The 24,759-nt window shown below is 35.8% G+C and overlaps 2 protein-coding genes across 6 annotated transcripts in view; one reads left to right on the top strand and one right to left on the bottom strand.

Moving 5' to 3' along the window:
• The window catches only part of LOC126971375 (protein prune homolog 2), a 35,948-nt gene extending 24,828 nt beyond the window's left edge, over nt 1–11,120 (bottom strand). For both annotated transcript variants that reach the window (XM_050817678.1, XM_050817679.1), the window contains exons 1-4: nt 10,960–11,120; nt 8,183–8,882; nt 7,975–8,067; nt 2,960–3,103 (exon numbers count right to left, since the gene is read on the bottom strand). In XM_050817678.1, coding sequence (XP_050673635.1) covers nt 2,960–3,103; nt 7,975–8,067; nt 8,183–8,882; nt 10,960–10,964 — 942 coding nt within the window. In that variant the 5' untranslated portion in view covers nt 10,965–11,120. The remainder of the gene's footprint in view (nt 1–2,959; nt 3,104–7,974; nt 8,068–8,182; nt 8,883–10,959) is intronic.
• Nucleotides 11,121–16,564: 5,444 nt separating this feature from the next.
• LOC126971457 (uncharacterized) lies at nt 16,565–24,002 on the top strand. Of its 4 annotated transcripts, none has more exons than XM_050817781.1 (7): nt 16,565–16,627; nt 16,983–17,064; nt 20,238–20,364; nt 21,245–21,312; nt 21,861–21,960; nt 22,497–22,633; nt 23,460–24,002. In XM_050817781.1, exons 2-7 carry the CDS (start codon nt 16,995–16,997, stop codon nt 23,693–23,695), a joined length of 738 nt encoding a protein of 245 aa, XP_050673738.1. In that variant the 5' UTR covers nt 16,565–16,627; nt 16,983–16,994; the 3' UTR covers nt 23,696–24,002. The 4 variants fall into 4 exon arrangements, with proteins under 4 accessions (XP_050673738.1, XP_050673737.1, XP_050673739.1 ...); XM_050817780.1 differs by having other exon boundaries at nt 16,577–16,671; XM_050817782.1 differs by lacking the exon at nt 16,565–16,627 and having other exon boundaries at nt 16,907–17,064; nt 22,497–22,624.
• Nucleotides 24,003–24,759: the final 757 nt, after the last annotated feature.

Genomic DNA, 24,759 nt, shown 5'->3' with positions numbered 1-24,759 from the left:
TACAGAGAGAGAAAAAACTTTAGAAACGATGAAGTATCTCCAACTGGAGAAGTTTTATGTTCAGAAGTGACCGATAAAACTTGTGTTATAGTTATAATCTGAATAAATAGAGAGAGAACTTAAAAAGAAATTTTTAGATTAGTAAGAGTGACATATTATGATGTCCTAATATGCAATTATTGGGGTTGATATTCCTATCAACTAAAAGTAGGTGCTGTAGATGAAGCCACAACTGAAGAAACATACCAAGATTTATGAGTGGTTTAGGTATGGAACGGGCAGCTTAGCAATAAATCTACTGCGTTAAGAGCGTTGGGGGCGTTATCTCCAGATAATATTCCGTGACGTCCTCGACTTAAGTACAAATAAAAAATTGTATAAAGGGTAGGTTTGTACAAATGATGTAGTAATCTTTATATACTTAAGTAGTTTTGCCATAAATATTTATTTATTCATTAAGGCTTGCAAGCTAGACAATCGAATTTTACATCTATATATATAAAAATGAATTGCTCTTCGTTAGTCTTGCTAAAACTCGAGTACGGCTGGACCGATTTGGCTAATTTTGATCTTGAATTATTTGTGGAAGTCCAGGGAAGGTTTAAAAGGAATAAATATGAAAATGCTCAGAATGAAATAAAAACAACAATTTAGTTTTTCCTTTGATGTGTTCCCCGTCGTTCAGAAATCAAATTGAAAGAGAGTTTAAAATGAATAACTAATAAGAATTTTTATATCCTTATAACTTTCTCAGGAGGTACAAAATATGCTTAATTTTATCTAACTGTAGTTGGTAGATAGATAGTTGGTTAAATATCTATCAGATTATTTTTATGTAGACTGATAAGTCATAAGTTTGAGAGTGACAATGAAGAATAATATAGGCTTAGAATGCAACGAGTTCGTGTACAAACAGCCATAATATTGTCATTCGAGCTGACAAAATATCTGCCGGTGAACACGCAAGGAGGTTTAATTCACCCACCATGGACGAAGTCGGTGTAGTCATTGTGGAAGAAAATTTACAATCTAAAGCAATTATTAGACATATTTTCTATTATTGACAAGTTCATACAAAAATATTATTTTGTTTATTATTTACAGGACAACGTCGGTCGGGTCAGCTAGTATACGAATAAAATTACAATTATGTAGATACTTTTACATAATATTATCATACTTAAAGATATGCACAACATTACTAAACTACCAACACACGATTGCAAATAACAATTTAAGAAAAAACACTGTATTTACTTCTAATATAATCTATTGTTTCTAATGATGCATAGACCTATTTGTTATCAGTCAAAGTAAAAATTTTAAAAATTATGTAAATTATATTTAAACACATGAGGTGAATGGGAGTGTTTAAGTCGTTTTTATTTCTATAAAATAACTCATCTTTGAAGACGAAAACTTCTGGACAAAGGCCCCCCCCAAAAATCTCTATTACGATCGGTCCTGCGCTGCCTTTATCCAATCTATTCCGGCGATCTTGACCAGATTGTCGGTACATTTTGTGGGGGCCTACCTCCTGCCCCAACGGCCACATGTCCGTAGAGCTATGTGCTTTGCCCACTGCCACAATCATGTGGGATATGTTGTCCGTGGAGCTATGCGCTGTGCCCACTGCCACAATCATGTGGGCTATGTTGTCCGTGGAGCTATGCGCTGTGCCCACTACCACAATCTTGTGGGCTATGTTGTCCGTAGAGCTATGTGCTTTGCCCACTGCTACAATCATGTGAGCTATGTTGTCCGTAGAGCTATGTGCTTTGCCCACTGCCACAATCATGTGGACCATGTTGTCCGTCGAGCTATGCGCTGTGCCCACTGCCACAATCATGTGGGCTATGTTGTCCGTAGAGCTATGTGCTTTGCCCACTGCCACAATCATGTGGACTATGTTGTCCGTAGAGCTATGTGCTTTGCCCCGTGCTACAATCATGTGGGCTATGTTGTCCGTAGAGCTATGTGCTTTGCCCACTGCCACAATCATGTGGGCTATGTCGGTGACTGGTTCTCCTACGGATTATTTCTGATTCGATCTCGCAGTGAAACTCCGAGCATGGCCCTCTGAGTGACTTTCTCATAAGGTCATCACTGGTAATATACGATTGTTAAAATCCGTCGTATTTGGGAAGAAGATTTTACGGAGCTTCCCGAACGCTGTTTACTTATCAAAAACATCGAGAGTAGGTTATTAAACAGATTAAATACTATTATTTTTATTATCTCTCTGCAATTTAGAAAGATGATATTTTTTGGTAATTTTTTCTAGTTATGTTACTCAATTAGCCAAAGATTATGATTAAAACTGTTTTGTGATAACTTGTTAATTTTTACTCTACGAAAAGTACCGATAAATTCCAAATACTGAAGTGGCACAACTCAACTCGAGCGCTGTCACAACTTACCTTGGTACTAGGAGTATTGTGACACGGGAAGTCACTTTGGTTTTTGTGCATTTTCTCGGGAAACCTATTAGTTTTGTTTTATTTTTGTTTTTGCTTCTAATAGAGAATAGAACAAGCTTGGTACAGATGTAAAGTTCACACATGTAGGTCAATTTTTAACCGAGATATGTTAGTGAAAGCAAAAAGTGTCACAACCCTCCTCGGTCTCCCCTACAGTTCCCAACTGTTAGGGGAGTAGGTGCGACATGGACATTAGGATTAACGATATATATTTAATTTGTACTTGTTACAAATCCCAATAATTAAACCCAGAAATGAGGAATATTACTTTCAAAATAACAAATTCTTTAGATTCGAAAGAGCGACATCTCAAGTCAATTCTAATATGCAATTATTGGGGTTAGGCAGGTTATCAACTGTAAAGTAGATCCTGTAGATGAAGCCAGACCAGAGAGTTGAACAGGTTGTATTTTTAGTGCAATAAAGTATTTTCATTCATTCATTCATTCATATGGTGAATTAAACGATATAGTACCTACCAATTTTACTTTACGGCGGGTATCCGCAGGGCTCCGGGGTGTGGTGAGGCGAAGCGCTACGGAGCCGGTGTACGGGTCCAGTAAGGCCTGGTACGCGGACCTGTCTTCCCGAGACGAAGACAACAGGTCTGGTGATTCTAAATCCTGCAGTGAACATTCAAATTGTAATAAAAGTCATTTATTTTCAGCATACTGCTACGTTATGAATTACTAAGGAAACATTATGCTGAAAATACTTATGATTTTAAATAATTGATACGCCTCTTGCTGTTAGACAACCGATGAAAACAGGTCAGGTTATTACTTCAGCGTGCGCGGCAAGCTGCGGCTTACACTCGCGATTTGTGACTTTGTGTTAGTGTGCGTGCGTTGCTCAAAATAGAGTTTAACTGTCAGCCTCTATTTTTTTTTCGACGTTTTCACAGCTGTCACAGTCTATCTAGTCGTATAAATGATCTAAGGCTGAAAATATTTATGTCAGACATACTCCGGATGAGACGGAACTCTCAATTCATTCTTTATTACGCTCGTGTAAAAAATATTATCATTGAATTATCTGTGCATATGCACGCAGTATTGTTTTCATCTGTGGTTTGGTGCCCCATTATCAGCTTGAACCATTTGACCGCGTGCAACATGCTGATCGAATCGTCTGGGATGCACCAATCTATATGTTGCTAGCGACTTTGTTTCGAACAGCTGTTTGTCCGGTGCTGAATATCCACGACATACTTTACTATCATCCTCACCAACTGGATATTTCTAGTTTCATGCGGTTTTCACTTACTCATACATGGGTACTAGTGGGAGAAATTTTTTGGACAGGATGCCTGCTAAACCACAGCGTCAACTTTATCTGCCTTGAAGAAGTAATGTGCGAACATTTTTGTTTGAACGTAACATCTAACGTTTCAAAGTGATGAGCGAATTCAAATGCCGCTCAAAATCTTTTGAGTTTTTCAAGAATACTAAATTGTACAGTATTGTGACATACGGGGTATATCACTTTAACAACAAATAAGCGCTAAGCTCGTCCCGTCACAATTTAAAAAAAAGAACTTTTTACTATGTATCTTCCTTACGCGGGGTTTTCAGGACGATACGGCATGCATACCTACAAAAGCTTACACCTTAATAAAAAAAGAAAATTACACAAATAAAATTTGATAACAAAATTTTATGAACGATGCGGCACTCTTTCCATTTCGTTCGTTTTTTCCGTTCGAGTGACGTATCGTTCATAAAATCTCGTATGCTTTTTTTTATGGAATAGGAGGACAAACGAGCGTACGGGTCACCTGTTGTTAAGTGATCACCGCCGCCCACACCAGAGGAATCACAGGAGCGTTGCCGGCCTTTAAGGAAGGTGTACGCGCTTTTTTTGAAGGTACCCAGCTGCGTAGGTGGTAGACTGAGTGAGTGGGAGCTGGACAAGCCTGTACAGTCACCAGTTATATTGTTGTCCTATGAATCCCAGATTCAGAAAGCAGCAAACAGCGATGTGGAAGGCCACGGAAAACCACCACATTATTAATTTCCCAGGATAAATCATTATGGCTGAGACAAATATAACAATGGCCCTTAGTCCCCGGCAGACCTTAAATGGTCAGAGGGTGCGAAGAATCTCCGGGTCAGCCATAAAGATCGCAACTTGGAATGTCCGCAGCTTGTACGAAGACGGTAAACTGGAAAATGTTATAATGGAAATGAATAGATTAAAGCTCGATATCCTTGGAATAAGTGAATTAAGATGGAAAGGGAATGGTATAGTAACTTCAGAAAATGCTACAGTCTACTATTCGGGTAGCAATGATAATCAACATCATAGAAATGGTGTTGCAGTAATTATAAAAGACGCTCTACGATCTACTGTAAGGAATTTTCTTCCCATTTCGGACCGGGTAATGTTATTACAACTTGAAGCTAAGCCGTTTAGCTTCAACATAATCGAAGTTTATGCACCTACTGCAGACAAAAGTGACGATATGAATGAGGAATTTTACGATGACATAGAAACAGCCCTCAAAATAACTAAAAAACATGATACAACAATAATTACGGGTGATTTTAACTCCAAAATCGGACAAGGTCCAGTACCCGATGTTCTTGGCACTTTTGGGCTTGGGGTTCGAAACGATCGAGGAGAAAGGTTGGTGCAGTTCTGCCAGGAGCTTGAGTTTGTCATCACTAATACATTCTTTAAGTTACCACCTAGAAGACTTTACACTTGGCGTTCACCAGCCGATAGTCCTGAAAAGATCATACGTAATCAAATAGATTTCATATTGGTCAGCAGAAGACATAGGAATAGCATAAAATCTGCTAAAACATATCCCGGGGCCGATATTGGATCTGACCACAATCCTATTGTGGCCGTAATAAAGGTTCAGTTAAAGAAAATCCAACAACAACCAAAAATCACCAGAATAGACCTTGGCAAATTGAAAAACCCTGAATCCAAAAAACAACTTCATTTAGCCATCAATGACGACATGTGTAGGCTAAAACGAAACAATGTTAATCCTGGTTTCTCGGACATGGAACAATCGTGGCATAGTTTTAAGACGACAATACTTGACACAAGTTAAACGATCTTGACGTCGACGCCACGAACGAAGAAAAAGAAATGGATTACTGACGAAATATTGGATTTAATGGATAAAAGACGTGAAAATAAAACGAACAAAGAAAAGTATGACACAATAAAACTTTTAATACGGAAAAAAATAAGACAGGCAAAAGAAACATGGTATGGTGATCTTTGTTCTGAGATAGGGAAACTGGAAAAGAAGTTTGACTGTTTTAATATACATAAGAAGATTAAAGAGCTTATATCTCCTAAACATCAAGGACGCAGACAAGTAACTCTTCTCAATAAATATGGCAATTATGCATCTTCCACCGATGACATGTTAGTAACATGGGAACAATATGTTACTGAGCTGTTTCATGACACTCGATCTGATCCTGTAGATTTCGTTTGTGATGACACGGGACCAGCCATTACGAAAAGTGAAGTCTATCATGCCATAAGAAATGCAAAAACAAGAAAAGCTTGTGGTCCCGATGACATACCAGTCGAGATTATTAAAGAAATCGAAGAGTGTAATCTAGATTATGTCGTTAACCTCTTTAATGCTATCTACGACTCGGGCACGATTCCTTTTGACTGGCTCAAATCGATATTTATCACCCTACCAAAAATCAATAATCCCAAAAAATGCAGTGATTACCGCACAATTTCACTCATGAGTCACGTTTTGAATCTCTTTTTAAAAGTACTTCATAGCAGAATTTACTCTAAATATGAGTCCTTACTATCATATACCCAGTTTGGTTTTAGAAGCGGTTTGGGTACAAGAGATGCACTTTTCGGCTATCAGGTGCTGGTACAAAGATGCTGGGATATGAATAGAGATCTATTTGTCTGCTTCATTGACTATGAAAAGGCCTTTGACCGAGTTCAACATGTCAAATTGATGGAAGTGCTCCAGAAAATTGGCTTGGACTTTAAAGACTGTCGATTTATCAGAAATTTATATTGGAAACAGCGTGCAAACATTAGGGTCAACGGGAAACTTTCATCATACATCGAGATAGAAAGGGGCGTACGACAAGGCTGTATTTTGTCACCCTTACTTTTTAATTTGTATGCTGAAGCCATATTTTCGGAAGCGCTTGATAACAGCACAGACGGAATATCAATTAATGGCAAAATGTTGAACAATATTAGGTACGCAGACGACACGATATTAATCGCGGACAGTCTTGAGGGCCTTCAAAGACTAGTCAACTCCGTAGCTTCTGTCAGTGCTGAGTATGGTATTAACATCAACACCAAAAAGACGAAGGACATGGTAATAAGCCGTACACCAGAGCTTACCACTTCTTTATCCCTCAATGGTCAAAGTCTTGAAAGGGTTGCCAAGTTCAGATATCTAGGCACAATGGTTGACGACTCAGGAGATCACAGCCTCGAAATACGATGCAGAATAGAGCAAGCACGCAACGCCTTTTCAAAAATGAAAAAAGTACTTTGTGACCGGAACCTAAACATCTCTCTTCGTATACGCATAGCGCGGTGCTATGTCTTTTTTGTACTCCTATACAGCGTAGAAGCTTGGACGCTGACAGAAGCTATGACAAAAAAACTGGAAGCGTTCGAGATGTGGGTGTACAGACGTATGCTGAGAATTTCTTGGACAGAGCGCGTACGGAATAGCATCGTGTTAGAGAGAATGGGAAAGGCTACAGAGATACTTACGTCTATTAAGGAACGAAAGTTAGAATATTTTGGACATGTGATGCGTAATGCCAAGAAATATGAACTCCTTCAACTAATCATGCAAGGGAAAGTGGCAGGCAGGAGGAGGCCTGGCCGCAGAAGGATATCGTGGCTTAAAAACTTGCGCCAATGGTTTGGTAAGAGCACAAGATCTTTATTTAGAGCAGCTGTGTCGAAAGTTGAAATTGCCCTAATGATTGCCAACCTTCGCAAGGAGACGGCACGTTAAGAAGAAGACCCATGTCGTATCGTCCCGGAAACACCGCACAAGGAAGTTCATTCCACAGCTTTGTAGTACGTGGAAGAAAGCTCCTTGTAAACCGCACTGTCGAGGACCGCCACACATCCAGATGGTGAGGATGATATCCTAACTTGTGGCGTGTCGTGCGAAGGTGGGATTCGGCGGCTTTTTTCATGATAAATGAGATGAAGCCACAACCTGAGAGTTGAACAAAGGAAATTACTTATGGAATTCAAGATGATGACGTTAATTGAATATCTACCGCAACTTAGGCAACAAATGGCGTAATTATATCGCAGAAACGATGCGAGAAACTCTGCCTAGTATTATTTTTTGCCGTGTGCCATCCATATGGAAGTCAAGCTCAGCTCTGGTCTGCATATGGTCAAATTGCCTGAACTGATACTAGGGTGCAAGAGAGATGCCTGCAATACTCCATATAGTCTTATTACTTTAATATTACTTATAGTATCAAAAATATATACATACATTGTGAACTCTGATACTGCTATTCAATTCTATCGGCAGCTCGAAGTTTGGCATCTTACGGAGCTGGGATGGAGAGGAACACCAATCCACTGGCTGAAGAAAAATGAGAGCATACAAATGTTATGTATAAAACAAATATAAGGTTTTTGTGGAGCTTACTCTGTAGATATAAATCATTATTGAAACATACAAAGAATGACTAACATACCCCTAAATTATGACTGTGGGGCTCCGGCATATTAATCGGTGCACTTTTCGGAGTGCTGTGACTAGCTTGAATAAACAAGTCACATTTGCTATCACAACTGCTTGCTTCGTCCTTGCCTACAGTAGACTCTTTATTAACATTATCAAGATATTTTAGAACAATATTCCGTCGTTCTTTTTGTATCCTAGCAACATCTGGAGTACAGCTAAAGGATTCACTCCATGTGTGACTTTCAGCAGTAACAAAATGATCAGAGAAGTACAAGTTATTTTTTGAAGTATTTCTCTGAGGACTATAAAATTCATATCCGTTAGTGTGGTTAAATCGTTCATATTCAATAGATGATAATGTGTCAATTTCAGTAGTTTTGTGACTTCTCTTTGGTATTAAATCTGGAACCTTTTCTGGACTTCCCAATCCCATTAAAGGATGATCGGTAGTCAATGTTAGAGTAGAATATTTCAGTGATTTAAGGTCTTTCTGCTTCTGTGAGTGTGAGATTTTTGTTTCAATGCCTATATCCAAGCTGTTGTCTATTTCCAAGTGTTCTGGATTCTGTAATCGTAAGACGTCCTGTTCATCATAGTCTGGAGATTGATTGGAATTGGAGTTTAAAGATTCAGAGCCAGTGTCCATTTTTTCTTCTGAAGATTGGGAGCATACCAGCTCATCCTCACTTTGTTTGTACTCTTTGATGTTACTAAAAAGTTAAAAATATTTTAGTTAGCAGATATTGACTTATAAAACTAATTTCATATTTTTGTACTTATATCTAGTATTATGATAAGTTTTAATATACATTGTTCATCAATGATCCAAATACTCTTTCAAGTTACCCCTAGTTAAAATCCTATTACCTACCAGCATACAAAACTGTCTCTGAAAAAAGTGATTCACTCATTTGTATGAATCATGCAGTCAATGATAGATTGACAGATGATGGCTATAATCTTGTAAAAACGGAGATAGCCGAAATTTTAAGCAACTGTTTGATTTCAGACTTAGCCTTAGATTATACTTCGTCACCAATTTCCATACTGTGATTACCACTATTTCAAACTTATGTCAAATCACTGCATGTTTCATACTCAAATAAATTTAAATTTTTACTTAGGCAGCTCTTTGTTACCTACTAAGAGTACACTGCCCGTCCATCCGTGTGCAGCTTGTATTTCATAAACAGCAATAGTCACAATACAGACATTGTGACAGACTATGCCATTACTATAGCTTAATGATACTTAATGATATTTATAAACCTGTTTAACTGCTTGTACCTTTTAATTTTTTTATTATAATATTAACATTTATACTAACCATAATTTATATTAACACTTATTTATTATTAATAACCTCATATTTTATGATTTTTCAGTCGTTAAGATAATTTAATTAATGATCTTTTAACATTCAAATTTTTTTAAGAGTTAAATACAAAAATTATTTATTTATATTCATAGAATTATAATTTAAAAATTACTAGTCGCTGCTCCTCCCAGACTCAATAATATTGGGGCTACTGAAAACCAGTGCTACATTGGCACCACGCCGTTGCAGCTTTTTACTGAGCTAGCTCCATTTGGTGACATTCACTGCCGCACAGTACCTTTTTCATTTTAAGCTATAAATTGTATTATTTAATTTGTTAGTTTTAAGAATTTATTACTTATTCTGGTTTGTATCATTTTAATAATTGTGTGGTGGTGGGTGGTTTGTTATCAATAAATTTTTATTCTATTCTATTCAATTGCCATTATATGAACAATAACCAAGAAGGTATATTTGAAAATCGCTGTGATGCAAATTAAAATAACTCTTAAATAAATATATTATCAGGAACATAGTGTTTGTTTACCCTATAAAATGGTATGGAACTCTATTACTCTCTTGACAGGTATTTTAGTAAAGGTACAGAAGAAATACAGGAGCTTTAAGGAAGGTGTACACCCTTTTTTGGAAGTACCCATGTCATATTGTCCCGGAAACATCACACAAGGAAGCTCATTCCACAGCTTTGTAAAGTATGTGTAATAAAGTTCAAGGAACTTGAACTGCTGAAAGGTGAAATTAGTCCAGAAAATATTAATAATAAGGTAGGCAGTGACAAAAGAAGCAAGATGTTCACCTAATGGTATGCCCACTGCAATGCCATGCCACCCAAAATAGTAATTTCACCTAAGCAGTACACAAAGTTAGTAAAAGAATTAAATCAATGTTGTCTAACATACAGTGATTTCCATGCTCATCCATTGATGCCTGACATATAAAAGATCTGTATAAATCTGATGTATTAAATGTAATATTATGTACCTAAATATTATAGATAACATACACCACCCATTCTATTTTGAGACACATCATTTTATAAGAAATATATTACACATAATTAAACATCCAACAAAAAAACAAAAAACATCAATTTTCAAAGTTTACTTTAAAACCCTTACTAATTTAAAAAAGCATAATATATTCTCTTATTCAATGCATACCCAAGTTTCAGTTATGAAGATACCTATAACATTGTTTTTTAAACGCTTTTTCGATTTGGATTTTTTTCATATCTTATTGTCATCAAAGGTAGGTAGGAAAAAAATAACTTGAAGCTAATATATATCCAGGTACCAAGATTATATCCAATAGATAGCAAAATAAAGTGTTTTTGTAATTATAAATTATTATAACAGAAAAATGTAATTGATTTTGAATATTTGGTATTGATATAATATTAAAATTAAGGAATAATTTATAAGTTTTTGAAATAATATGTAGGTACTTACTTCATTTGTAGGAAATCTCGCGGTTACGTTTACTGTACGCTCTTTTGTATTTATGTGATTTAGAATTAAATTTTCAACATTAAAACGGCAAAAACATCAATCATTATTATGCTTGTTCTAAGTTGGTAAAATAATAGAATAATATTAATCTCAAAAATCACAACAACACAGTGACAGTCCCAGTCACAGTGGGTACTGGGTGTCAGGCGTCAACAAAGAAACAAGAAAGTGTCAGCTACTAGCTAGTGTAAGCAAAGGTACTCTGTGGTGTTTATAAGTAGAGGACTATAGATGTTCTGTCGACTATATACTCTACAGAATAGGGTAGTTATTAATATTATAAATTATGTAGTCTTTTAAGATATTGAGATATAATCTCGGATAGTGTTAGTAACACTAAGGATTCTTATTCTATTAATATTATTCTATATTATATTAATATTCTAAGGATTTTTATTCAATCAAAACAAATCTTGTAATTATATTTAGAATCCTATGACTACATTAAATTAAAACTATCATTACGGGGAAGCGAACCAAGAATACTGAGAGCATTTCCAAGTTAGATAGTTAGGCTAATCCGTTGACTGAAATAGCTGCCAGCGTTGTACATTGGCCGTGTCTCTGGGCCCCACGGGCCAAGTGTCTCGACAAAGATGTAAGACTCACTTAAACCGACATATATGCGACGTTTGCTGTTTTCGGCAGTCGAAGCAGCAGCCCCAGCACCAACTGACGTGACATGAGAAGGAGCCAGAGTGTTGACGCAAGTCATCGTCATCACCAGCGCCCTTCCCCGTGCCCAAGCAACCAGGCTCATTCCATTAGGACGCTTGCCATCGCGGCGGGTAATACCATTTGGCTCTCAGCCCTGCGGATGAATTCATTAATGCTGACGTGACGACTGATACGGTTTGCCGATTTGAGTCAGGATAGTCCGTGACGCCCAAGAACATCTACCTGAACACCACATCTACATTGATGTGGTTTGTTCAGTTTTATACCCAGCCGGAGTGATACTCATATTGACAGTATCATATTTTCGAGTAGCGTTCCAATTAGCTCAGAAGGCAACGCTTGTAACCAAAAGCCCGACTCATTTTGTGTCACAGCCAAAAGACGAGCACTCTCTGTCTCAGTAGATGTGTTAAAAAAATCATCAAAGGCTGACTTACAAAGAAATGCGTCCCATGCTTTTTGACACTTTAAATCATCTGGAAAATTTTGAATATTTATCGAATAGAATAGAATGACACTGGTCGCGCGATCGGCGTGGTTGTGCAACCAGTAACATTCTGTGTACCTACGAGTCCGAGCTGGTCGCGCCACCAATTTGGTTCCGCAACCAAACGAACACCAGGTGAGTTACTCCTTATACAGCTGTATATTATATTTTATTGCTAGTGGCGACTGGTTCCGCCGCCATGGTGTCCCGGTAAAATTATAGCCCTTAAGGTATATCAGCTTCGCAACCTTTACCACCCGAAGATTGCATTGCCGCACTCAAACGTCAAGTATCCAGAAAAGGTTCAAATAGACATTAGGATGGGAAACTTAACACTGAGTCAATGAACTCACACCAGACAAATTGGCACTGAAATTTGACTGATACGTGTACAGTTAAAGCAGCAATATTGTGCAAAAAACGATAGACTAAAAACACCAGAGATCTTTGAAAAACAAATCTAAGATATACGTGTTTTTATAGTAATAATTTGAGATATTCATTCCAAAATGCTGTCGTCGTTGAGCCATATTTACTATCGGTATCTAATTTTCGTTACTACGTTAAGTACATATGTATACATTAGCACGCTAAAGGATATCCGTTAACTCATACCGCATTTTCTGCTCGGGAAATACAATGTCGAAGCACATCATTTATCCTGAAACAGGACAGTTTCTGAGTGGCACCTGACAACAGAGGCTATAAAACCAAAGCGCCAAATAAGCAATTCCAGAGTTCTCATCTGTTTGCTTCCAGTAACATTATTTTTTTCAAATTATGCTTCTCTCGACTTATTAGTATACTACTAGAGCTCCTGCTTTCAGCGGGCCTTGCCGCTTTAAATTGGCCAGAGTGTTTCCTCCACCCACCACCATCCTCTCCTACCTAGTTCTACAATACATGAACAAGGCAACCTGGTAAGGACGGTATATTTCGATACCGCCAAAGCGGGAAAAATGTTTTTGGAAGCTACAAAGCGGAGAAGTTACCCGTCCAATGAAAAACGTGAATTTGTGTTTTATAGTTGTAAGCTGAACTTCTTTCGGGAAGGATATATTATTAGAAAATTGATCACAACAAGAAAGGGCCTACTATCTATCTAATTTGGAAGAAATGGATTCCATGGTGTTCACAAAACCAAATTAGTCACCAGAAATGTCATTGCTTTGGTCTGTGAAACCACATCTGAGAAAAAATTATAGTCAAATCCATTGATTGGTAAACCATATTCTAAAGGCTCTATCAACGTCAAAGACATTTCCACCAAAGGCATGGGATGCAGGAGTTTCAATTTCTCATTTGAAGAACACAAATCGCGAGCTAGAGTAGTTAGCAGCGGCTTCTACTGCTGTTGTGTGGACTAGTGCATGATTTAAAATTTGTACATTGCCTAGAATTGCGTGGATTGATTAGTAGAGCTATCCAGCGCAGTTAGGCGCTCACTTACTTTTTGAAACGACAATAGCCTCTTAAAATCCAGCATTAAACAAGCACGAACTATTAAAGGCTGTTCGAAATTTGAATTAAAATTGTTATTAGATGCAGGAATTCACGCATCTCCTGGCAGTATTTATCCTGCTGCAGTCCTCGTTAAACTGGATAGAAAACTATCCTATAGTATATACTGACACGAGAGTGAGTCAGGGATTGGAAATAATACTCCGCTTATAGGAACGAGCCTTTATTTGGGGTTCACCTTTTCTGAACTTGCACTTCGCCGGTCTGCCGCTGTTCCTCTTGTGGGCGGCGCGGGGGGTACCTTCAACGCGTCACACCGCACCGAACACTAAGTCTCTTCTATCTTCTTCTTCTTGTTACACTTCCACTTTTCACTACTTCATCTTCTTCTTTACACTTTCGAGTCAGAACTAGAACTGCTGTAGGCCACGCTTAGTACGGCTTATATACCTCCGGATCCGTTCTATTTTCAAAATGATTCTTCCATTCCATCTTTAAATTTAAATTGTACTAGTAAATTATTTTATTTATTTTTATCCTGCTTACACATTTTCCATCTCTTTTTTTCTGTTCGATTTGATCCTGAACTTACTAGAAATTTCCTTTAACTTTACAAAACCCAAAAAAATCCATACACTGGTAGGTGTATCGAACCCGGGTCTACAGCGTCTAAGTAAACACTTTTCCGCTGAGCTACGAGTATGGCTAACGGAGCTGTTGAAATTAACAATGTGTTGAAGTTTGACAACTCTCGTCATATACTTCGAAGGGCTGCTACGCAACAATACTATAAAAACCTCATCTGTTTTGGGAAAATCACATTGCAGGCAACATGAAACAACTTTTAGATTCCAATTCAAATATTTTATTCATAATAGCGCTTAAGTTTAAATTTAAAATTAAAATCACTTATTAATGTCAAAAACTATCACCTTTTCGAAAAATTTATTTTTTAATAAAATATCGTAAAATTACTATTATTATTGGCCTGAGGGCGGTCGCTTCATTCCCAATCTGTGAAATTATTAAGAAAGTAATTTATGTTATAGTAACCTTTACCACTCTAACGTTTTTTAACAGTGCTGTCGTATTTCGTTACAAATTTGTTTGCACATTTTCGGGGATCATGTTTTAAAACCTTATACCTACATTGCCCAATAAAAGACTTACTAACTCAACTTATAGAGTAGATGGCATAACATGATTCTGTTTGTCCCTGGTGTTGCCTAGAAAATTCACTTGTGTACTCGTACATACATAACATTATCAAAGAATACATTGAGATGCAACAGTAAAATGTTTATTAATTCATAAAAAAAGCCTCAAAAATATTGATATCGGGTGAACTGCCCCATAACAATATACCATAGGACATAATACTATAGGAATAACTCAAGTAAACTAGTCGCGCCGTATGTATGTAAGTTATTTTGTCTAACTTTTTTAAACGCATATGCTGCAGAACTAAGTCTATTAGCCAATCCTTAAATATGAGGGCCCCATTGTTATTTGGAATCAAGCGTAATCCCAAGAAATTATGGCGATTCCACCGGTTTTACCATCTCTACGTTTACCAAAACATTCGCACTTACATTTTTTAGTTTTATGGCTATTTATCAATATTGGCCCTAAACCAGTACACAATTATATAAAGAACATTGTTTACTCTGTCTTTTAAAACTTGGCTTCGTTTCACTTTGAATATGAGTGAGCGAGTGACACCCGTAAATAACACTACCTTGTGTTTTGTATGTAAATAAGGAAGAGGAGCTGTTCAAGAATAGACCCTTGTGGCACCCCATACTGAGAGGAGCCCCAGAAAATCTCTTGTAATTTACATCTACCTTCTGAATTCTATTATTGAAATATGAAATTAAAAGAGCGACCGCAGTTCCTTTTATACCATAGTGACATAGCTTCCTGACCGGTGTCGAATGTTGGACACAATGGAAAGCCTAAGATAAATCACAGCAGATACCAAGTACATTCTGTGACTCCTCCCAGGCCTCAAAGATTTTCGCTCAACACCTACCGGAGTTGCAAGTCCCCTAGTAAAGCCAAATTGTTTTATATAACAGTAACTTATGACTGTTAAAATTAGTAAGCATTTGGCTTAAAAAATTACTAAGTGTCGGTAACACCGAAACAGGACGATAGTTATTAGGGTTAGAAGTGCGGCCTGACATAAATAATGTAAGTACTACATTTCAAAAAGTCTGGAAACACGCCTTCCTTAATAGGTACCACAATAATTAAAAACTATTGCAAGATCCATATCTAGTACCATTGCTATGACAAAAATTACTGAACTTTTTATATCAATGGTTTTTTTCATATATAATTTTTTCTAATATCATTAGAAATATGCTTAACATTGAAAATTCAAATCCAAACATTTTTTTCAAAATAGGATGGTTATCACTTATTGAACTTTAAAAACTACCACCCATTCCAAAAAGAATACCTCAGACCTGTGAAAAATGGGCGTAACAAATTCAGCGGGCTTTTTTTTGACATTTGGTACGATAAATTTTATATATTTCGTTTTCTTGCTATTTAACCAATAAAAATAGGTTATTAGCGCTTAACCAGAACACGATATCAGATAGAATATCATTTACTTTGTCATACATAACTTGTTTTTTTTTTCACTTTAAATATCAGTGAAGTGTCGTCCGCAAATAATACTACCTTATGTTTTTTTCTACAGCCAATATTTTAATCGATTTCAAATGGAACAAATCAATGAATATATAAAATTTTGTATAGACGTACCGAGTTTGTGTTTTGACTTCAACAATCGTATTTCTACGGAAATTTGACGGAGTGATTTCCTAAAACTCAAAACAATTTTCTTTTCTCGGAAAATTATCAGGTCGTACCATCTTATGTTTAAAATCAATCATTGACTTGTGTGAAACGAGTAAGGAACAAACTTGAACTGAAGCTAGAGTTGAGCTGATGTTAAAAATGTACCAGTAGGTACGTGATAAATAGTATTAACAACATTAATTGAAATTATAAAGGTATTGAAAACTTTATGTTACATAATAACCATGTGTTATAACCTACCTATCATAAATTAATTAAAGATATTTTACAAATTAAACATTACTAAAAAAAATTGATCTTGCGAACCAACAGCAGAATACGGAAATGAGAAAATAAATATTGAATTGTTTCGTAAAAACGTTTATCATTTGTTCAAAGTTTTCATAATAAGGAACACTCGGAATAGTATTTGTACCGGTTGTTTCTGCGAATGATATCAGTATCGTCAGGTTAGCTGTTAGATATTGTATGTATATTAGTAGTAATAACTCTTATTTATTTGCAGAAGGTGTATATAATGAAATACTCATATATCGCGTTTATAGTGTGTTTAAGTTTGAATTTGGTGCTATCAGAGGATGTCAGCTGTAAGTTAACATATCTTATCTTAATATATATAAATTTCGTGACACGTTGTTTGTCCTCGATGGAATCCTAAACTAATGAACGGATTTAAATGGGGATTACTTCATGGAGTGCAGTTTAGTCCAACTTGAGAGATAGGATAGTTTTTATTTCGATTTGGGACCCATAATTATTTTTATTTCCAATATTTGTTTTGTATGGACATATTTTCTATGAGATAATTTATTGACGCACGGTTTGACAGTTCTGCTACGAAACAATATCATTATAACAACTCCAATGCTCCTTGCATATGTTACGAAATTAATCTTGATGTTATCAAATATGATTGACAAATTCACAAAAACACAGTATTTTATTTATTATATTATACAGAACAACGTCAGTCGGGTCAGCTAGTTATTTTATATTTTGAACAGACATTTGTCAAAATCGTTTTGTACGTTAACGTTAAACGATAGGATCCAATGTCAGTGTGGAAAAAGTGCCGTACATTAAGCGCTTAATGCTTGCAGCCATCCTTAGTGGGACCTCAGGAAAATACCTACAATTCGTTAGCTACCAATGACCTGTACTGATAATACTCAGGTCAGAAGGGTTTGATCCAATTTAATAATAAGCAAAAAAAGCATTATTAGGTGTTATTGAGGTCACCGATAGAGAACAAAATAAAGTAAACGACCAAAATCATGAAACTTCGATCGAAAACTATGTCGATACAAATTACCCCAGCAGTCGGCAATTAATGTTCGGTCACTATAACAAAATTGTTAATTGTATACTGGTATTCATAGGAGTAGACAACGAAATAGGAACTTTATAGTTTGCTATTATTTTCTGGCTAGTGTGAAAAAGCCGAAAAAAAATGATATCTTCCATCCACTCCTCTCCATCACTATGAATGAAAAACCGCAGTTATCGTATCACCTCTCTTCGATAGCATTCCCCTGTACGCCTCGCCTTGTATCGGAACACTGGCTCTCGAAATTTCAAGTGGTTATCAATTCCGCGGTCACTAGGGACGCAAAGCTAATTACCTGCGCAGAAACTGGAAATCATAAATAGAGCAAGGCAATTCTTTAAGTCGGCAAAATCTAGCTCTCGTCAAAAAGCGCAGGTCCATCTACATTTAGTATTGATGTCATCGCTTGTCTGGTGAACACGAGTATCAGCTCAAATCATTTGACGGTATGCAACGCAGATGCTTGAATTGTTGGGGATCTAGTGTTTTCTGAACGGCTACTTTACTTCACGGTGCGAAAACGTCGCTCCATTGTATGTTTTCAACCGTATTTATCAAGCTTACACCTTCGCATTATGCGCTACGGATATAATTCTCATCATCTGGATATGTAGCGTCTTTCTGCAAAGCAAGGAATTTTCTTCAATATTCAACCAAAATGTGGAATGAGCTTCCATGTGTGGGTGTTTCTAGGTCGATATGACATAGGTACCTTCCAAAAAAAGGGTACAACGGTGATTACTTACAACCAGGTGACCTTTATTTGTGTCCCATTTCTTGTCCCTTTCACTTATACGCACGCAGGAAGTTATTCTTCTTTGGCGTAATAAACAAATCTTTAAAAAAAATATTCCTTGTGCTCTTTTACGATTGTATAAAAAACAATTTTGTAATAAAGAATGTATTAAATACAACCAATGTACGTTAATTATAACGTATGAATAAATATCATTAAATTATTTTGATACAATTAGAGAGAAATATTTTTTGATTTAAAAACTTGTATTTAAATTGAAATTATAGACAGAAATTTATTTAATTCTCGTCCATTGGTTGTGGTTCAGTAGTTATATGAGTCACAAGAGGCTTGGTAGTATGTTAAAATATGGTCTAGTTTACCAGCTAACGTCAGGGTGTCAAATATGCGTGCTTCGTAAACATTCACTCTGTTAATTTTTCCCTTACACACACACCACAAGAAATATTACTTCAAAAATATACCCTTAATTATTTAAAAATATAATATGTATAACCAAGTCCATATTAGACAAAGAACATTTAATGCATTAAATAAAATAAAGATTACCTGGAATATTATTAACTGGGAATCTGAAACAGCGAAAGACTATACTTTTGAATAAAATCTCATTACAAGAAATACAAAAATTAACTCAAAGAAGAAAGTTACTTCGCTTTTTGAAAATCATCATCAACATCAGGACATCCCATTATTCACAAACACTCTTCCAACAGCATTGCTAAGTCACTTCTTTTGAAAAATGTGAGAAAAACTATACCTTCAAGTTTGTTAGCCCCGTAGAAATGATTGAAACTTTTAAATCACTTAACTTGAAAAAAAACTGCTGATGTATGGGATGTTTCTGTAATAAATAAATGGTACGATAATAATTATTGAACTTATACCATAATATCTTGCAAATGATTTTAATATTTGTATTAAAAATATTTGCAAACCCTTAGTAAATATTATGAAAAAATATTTTCACTATAAAATTCAGAAAGACGATGTGACTGACAGGATGTTATAGGGGCCTCCTCTCAATATAAGGGTACCACAAGGGACTATTCTTGGACTGGTCCTCTTTCTTACTTACATTAATTATTTATCATAATATCTTCACTGTACTGCCTACATCGTGTACTACCTACGGGCAAATAGCCTACAAATATATATAAACTACTGCTCTCAACGTCAAAAATTTAAATGTGTGTGTATGATTTTTTATGAGAGAGAGGAGGTAAAACCGATGAAATCTGGTACATTTCTTTACGTTGCTTTTGGAGTCAAGAACTCCAAATTGCAGAAACAATATTCAGAATATTATTTAAAGTCCGTTTAAGGCTATTAATATTAAACAAAATAAATAAAAAATATTTCATTTGAGTTTACTGCGCCAGTTCTTTTCAGGTAGGTATATCTTTACGAATATGTGGTAGAATTTACACATTCAATAAGTGTATAAGTTACCTTAAAATCCTAATTTGAATGGCATTATGTACCTACTTAAATTGTTCAAGCTATTTGTTCCAGAACACACCTGGACAATCCAGGGATCTAAAATAATTAGGTACCTCCTTCCTAACACATAGTTAATTTAGTAATCAGCATCGCTACTGGTTTATGTTATACTGTGATTGATAATTCCGTGATTATTTTTATTAACAAATATTATATGAACTATATTCTTTTAGACCAAGCCTGTGTGGATAAATATTCGAGGAAAGGCTACCAGCCCTGGCAGGAGTGGTCGGACCATTACACGTGCCATCGGTATAGATGTGAAATTCGTGATGGAAAGTACTTCATAGCGGCCGTAGGGTAAGTAAAGTCTACACGAGGCGTGATGATTCATGCTGCATTTTTGAACATATTTTTATTTCCGCAACAAAATTAACTGTAACGCGAATTAATGTGATTTGAATAAGTCCCGAAAAATATAACAAGTGTCCGATTATGACGTCACGCACCACAATGTGACAATGATTTGATATATTACGTAACTAGGGCGGGAAGGAGGCCATTTTATTCAACGTGCAAAATGCCACACGAGCCGAATTAATTTCCCTTTTAAGGACAGTGGCACTATTCGGCCCTCTTTGATGACGCATTGAGTTATTGATTCATGTTTCCTCCCAGAAAAAGAATTTAAAAAAGCGAAATCCTTTGGTGTGGTAAAAAAATCATAATCTATTTACCTACCTACCAAAACATCTTGCGACATGGTGAACGTCATTGAGGCGAGACTGAGGCCGAGACGTAATTCCAATCATGGTGAATATTAGAATAATATCATAAGTTTTTATAAAAAAAAAACCTTAATTTATTCATCTTTGATTCCTACGTACGCAAGAAGTTAACTTCTTTGGCGTTATAAAATAAAAATCCTCAAATAAAATTATTCATCGAAGGCGTTATTTTACGTTTGCAGAAAGAACATTATTGTTAATAATAAGGTATTTAGGTATTTAATACGGCATAATTTATCCTGAAGTTACATACAAATGGTCTAGTTGACCAACTTACGTCAGAGTGTCGAATTTGAACATTTCTGTAACGCGACAAAAGAAGTATTATATAAATTCAAAAATCTTAAAAACTACAAACACTGAGTACCTAAATACACAAACACCAAGGATAAACATTCTACCAATATTTATATCAAATAAGATTACGTGTTCATTATTTCTTTTTCTTCTAGGTGCCGTAAACCGAAGATACCAGAAAACGCGTTAGAGTGCCATGAGTATATTGAAGATGAGAATGTCGGTGAGTAACGCACCGTTTCTATATCTACATCATCTCCTAAACAGTTAATCAATACTAACACGGATAAGAGGGAGGCTCATTTGCACAGGATGCCAGCTAGATTATGGGCACCACAACGGCGCCTATTTACTGTGTTTCGGTCTGAAGGGCACCAGGGCTAGTGAAATTACTGGCCATTCTGAATTTTTGGGCTTTTTCAAGAATCCTGAGCGGCACTGCATTGTAATGGGCAGGGCGTATCAATTACCATCAGCTGAACATCCTGCTCGTCTTGTCCCTTATTTTCATAAAAATAATATAAATAAAATAAGATTGACAATAAATAAAAAGAATGGCACACTGAATGCGCCACTGGCAAAGTACTACCTATATTAAAAAAAAATATCGTTGCAAGAGTAACCAGTTAAATAATTACGGGGTCTTTAATATTTCGAACATTTAATATTGTGGCAGTTTGCTCTAAAATGGAAATGTTAGAAGTACTCCAAGTGTAGTTGCTAAGCCTACCATATTCAAAGCAGTAAAACAAAAACATTCCAATGTTGCAGAATTCCCTACATGCTGTGCACGGTTACGCTGTGTGGTTGAGATGAATGGAGAGAGAATTGTTCAGACTAGGGGTCAGCCAGGAGAGCTTTTCCCAGATAAGTATGTTCTAGTTCGTTACACAAAGGTTTTGCGTAGGCTGAAAAATGTTATAATTTTCATATATTTCAGTATAAGTTCTCTGACGGTCGTTTTCAAAATCGTATCTCTAGCTACGGATATATTGCCATCACCATGTTTAGTGACAAGATCTTATCTATCCATAGTTCTAATTTCCAATATAGGTATAGTTCAATGCTATCTGTCGATAGGTTATTGAAATGTAAGTAAGCCTAAAAGGATAAATTTGTCTACCTCTAGTAAGTTAAACTAAGGATAGATAGGTTATTGAAACCGGCCGTAAAAGATGTTTAATGAAGGCTAGGGTCGTCTTATCTTAATATAATTTAAGTTTGTTTCGATTTTTAATTATTTCATAAGTACCTCAAAACTATTAAAGATACACATTTTTTAAATCAATTGCTCGAATCACTTGGCTTATAATATTCCAAAAAAATCTATGTTTAACATGTACCTATTTAAAAATTTCATTTAATTTCACAGTAGGGCCTTAAGCTATTTATTAAAAATCATTGCAGGCCATGGAAGGGACAGCAGAACGAGCCGAACCAAGGTGTAGTGGGCATGGGAGCCATCCAGCAGACTCCAGTTGGAGCTGAACCACAGAACCAACCCGCGCCCACGATGTACAACAGCCGTGGAGCAGGCAAGCCGAGTAAATCTGACATTGCATAAGACATATCCATATTTTTATAGATGATTCTGGAATCATTGGAAAGATGGCTTTTAACCATCATTATCAAATTGGTATTAAAGTACCTATCGTGTAGTAGATTCAATAAATAGTGAACTTTTTTCTAAGAGCGATGAATTAAATGTTTTAAATTCTAAAATAATTGATTAACGGCCGCTTTCTATAACCTTAATTTAACTTACTAGAGGTAGACAAATCTTTCCCTTTACGCTTACTTACATTTCAATAGCCTATCAACATAAAGCATTGGACTATAACTATACTGGACATAACTGTGGATAGATAAGATCTTGTCATTTAACGGTGATAGCAATGTATCCGTAACTAGAGATACGTTATTGAAAACGGCCGTTAATGAGATAACATTTAGTCTACATAACCAATATCAAACGTTAGTGTTTGAGGAAAATTCCTTCAATTTTAATTTTGACGTTCCAAGAAAAGTCGTTTAAAACATCTGCTTTAAATACTTTCATTGTTTTTTAATTTAATATGTTAGTAACAAATTTTAATACTTACATAAAACGATCAATGCTTTTAACTTTGACAATAAAATGATGTTGTTTCGTCATCATGGCATTTAGCATTAAAATAATTTAGCATTAAAACTTCATAAAATGTCTGAATAAACACCAACATTTAACATTTTATCTTCATATTTAAAAAAAAATATTTACATTAAAATTTGTAATTGATAACACATTTCACATTGTTATAAGTTTTGGAAGAAATAGATCGTTCTTAAATGTAAATATTTTATTAATGTAGCCAAAAATATCCCCGACAGCGGACGGCAGTGATGTTGGAGGTCGCCGCTACGTAGACCCTTATCCGTCCCAGCAAATGCAGGACTCACCACGCAAGAAGAGATCCACTAACTACCCACTTTTCAACCACAGCATGCTAAAGGAACGCTCCTACCAACCTCATATAAAGGCAAGAGCCAACCCGCCGGAAAGGTCTGCGGCATATTTTCCAACGGTCGAAGCTATGAACCAAAATTCACGGCCCTTTAATACGTAAGACGGATTGATTTTAAGAGACGGAAATGTTAAAGAAGTTGGAAAAACAATTGACTCAAAATGGCGTCATATATTTGAGGCTTTTTGTTCACTGTATCTACCGAAATAGGAAAAAATTCGTAATCTCTGCCTAGTAAATTTTGTAGTGTCAATTATTTCCTCAGTTTAAATACGAATGATTTTGGTTGTTCTTCCAACTTATTTTGCATTTCAGTGGTCTTACAGCTAAACGACATCCAACGAACAATGCAATTGTATGTACTCTGTATGATTCTCGAATATATAATATATTATGTTGAATTGAATTATTTTTGTTGTTTCAGTACACTGCTGTGTGTTTATTATACCAAATTTACATGCTTTAACTAATAAAGTATAGGGCATACTTAGTTAGTTAATTATCCTAATTCCAAAAAAGAATTAAACCTCATGGGCGTCGCTTAGCTGCGTTTATCTTGTTCCGATCTTATTCACGTTTTACTCTAGATTTGTGTGCTCCTATCATTTCCGTTATCAGGACGTTAAATAACCATTACTGCATCTGAGCCGTGCGTCAACGATATTTACCAAATCTAAAATTGTTCTACTTTCTATTTTTTCTTTTTATTCGAATTGTTCTACTTTTAAAATGATTATCTATGCTCCATTATATGATGTTTCAGTTGTTATCTCTTCATCATAAGCATCTCCCAACAATTGACGTCCGAGGATCTAGTTACGAGATATTTAATATAAATTTCCCTAAATTGGTATGTAATACGTCACAATGGGACCTTTACCGTCTATTTATGTTAAAAAATACGAAATTTAACCTTTTCACATAAGGTCGCTTCGAACCTATTCTCGTTTAGCTACTAGAATAGGGCTACTGCCCATTACAAACTTAATATTGTGTTGTGTCATTGCTGTTGCTGTAAAATAATCGGAATTACAATCTAGTCCCAAGTTATCTGATTGGCCATTCCGCTATTGAGAAAGAAAGATATAAAGCAGATATAATTTTTCAATAAAATAAGAAACAAAATAGGACCAAGCCTAAGACCCTGCGGAACACCTTTTCCTATA

Source organism: Leptidea sinapis, chromosome 23 (assembly GCF_905404315.1).
Source record: "Leptidea sinapis chromosome 23, ilLepSina1.1, whole genome shotgun sequence".
In the NCBI taxonomy this organism is placed as follows: Eukaryota; Metazoa; Arthropoda; class Insecta; order Lepidoptera; family Pieridae; genus Leptidea; species Leptidea sinapis.
This window is presented reverse-complemented; position numbering and strand designations above follow the sequence as displayed.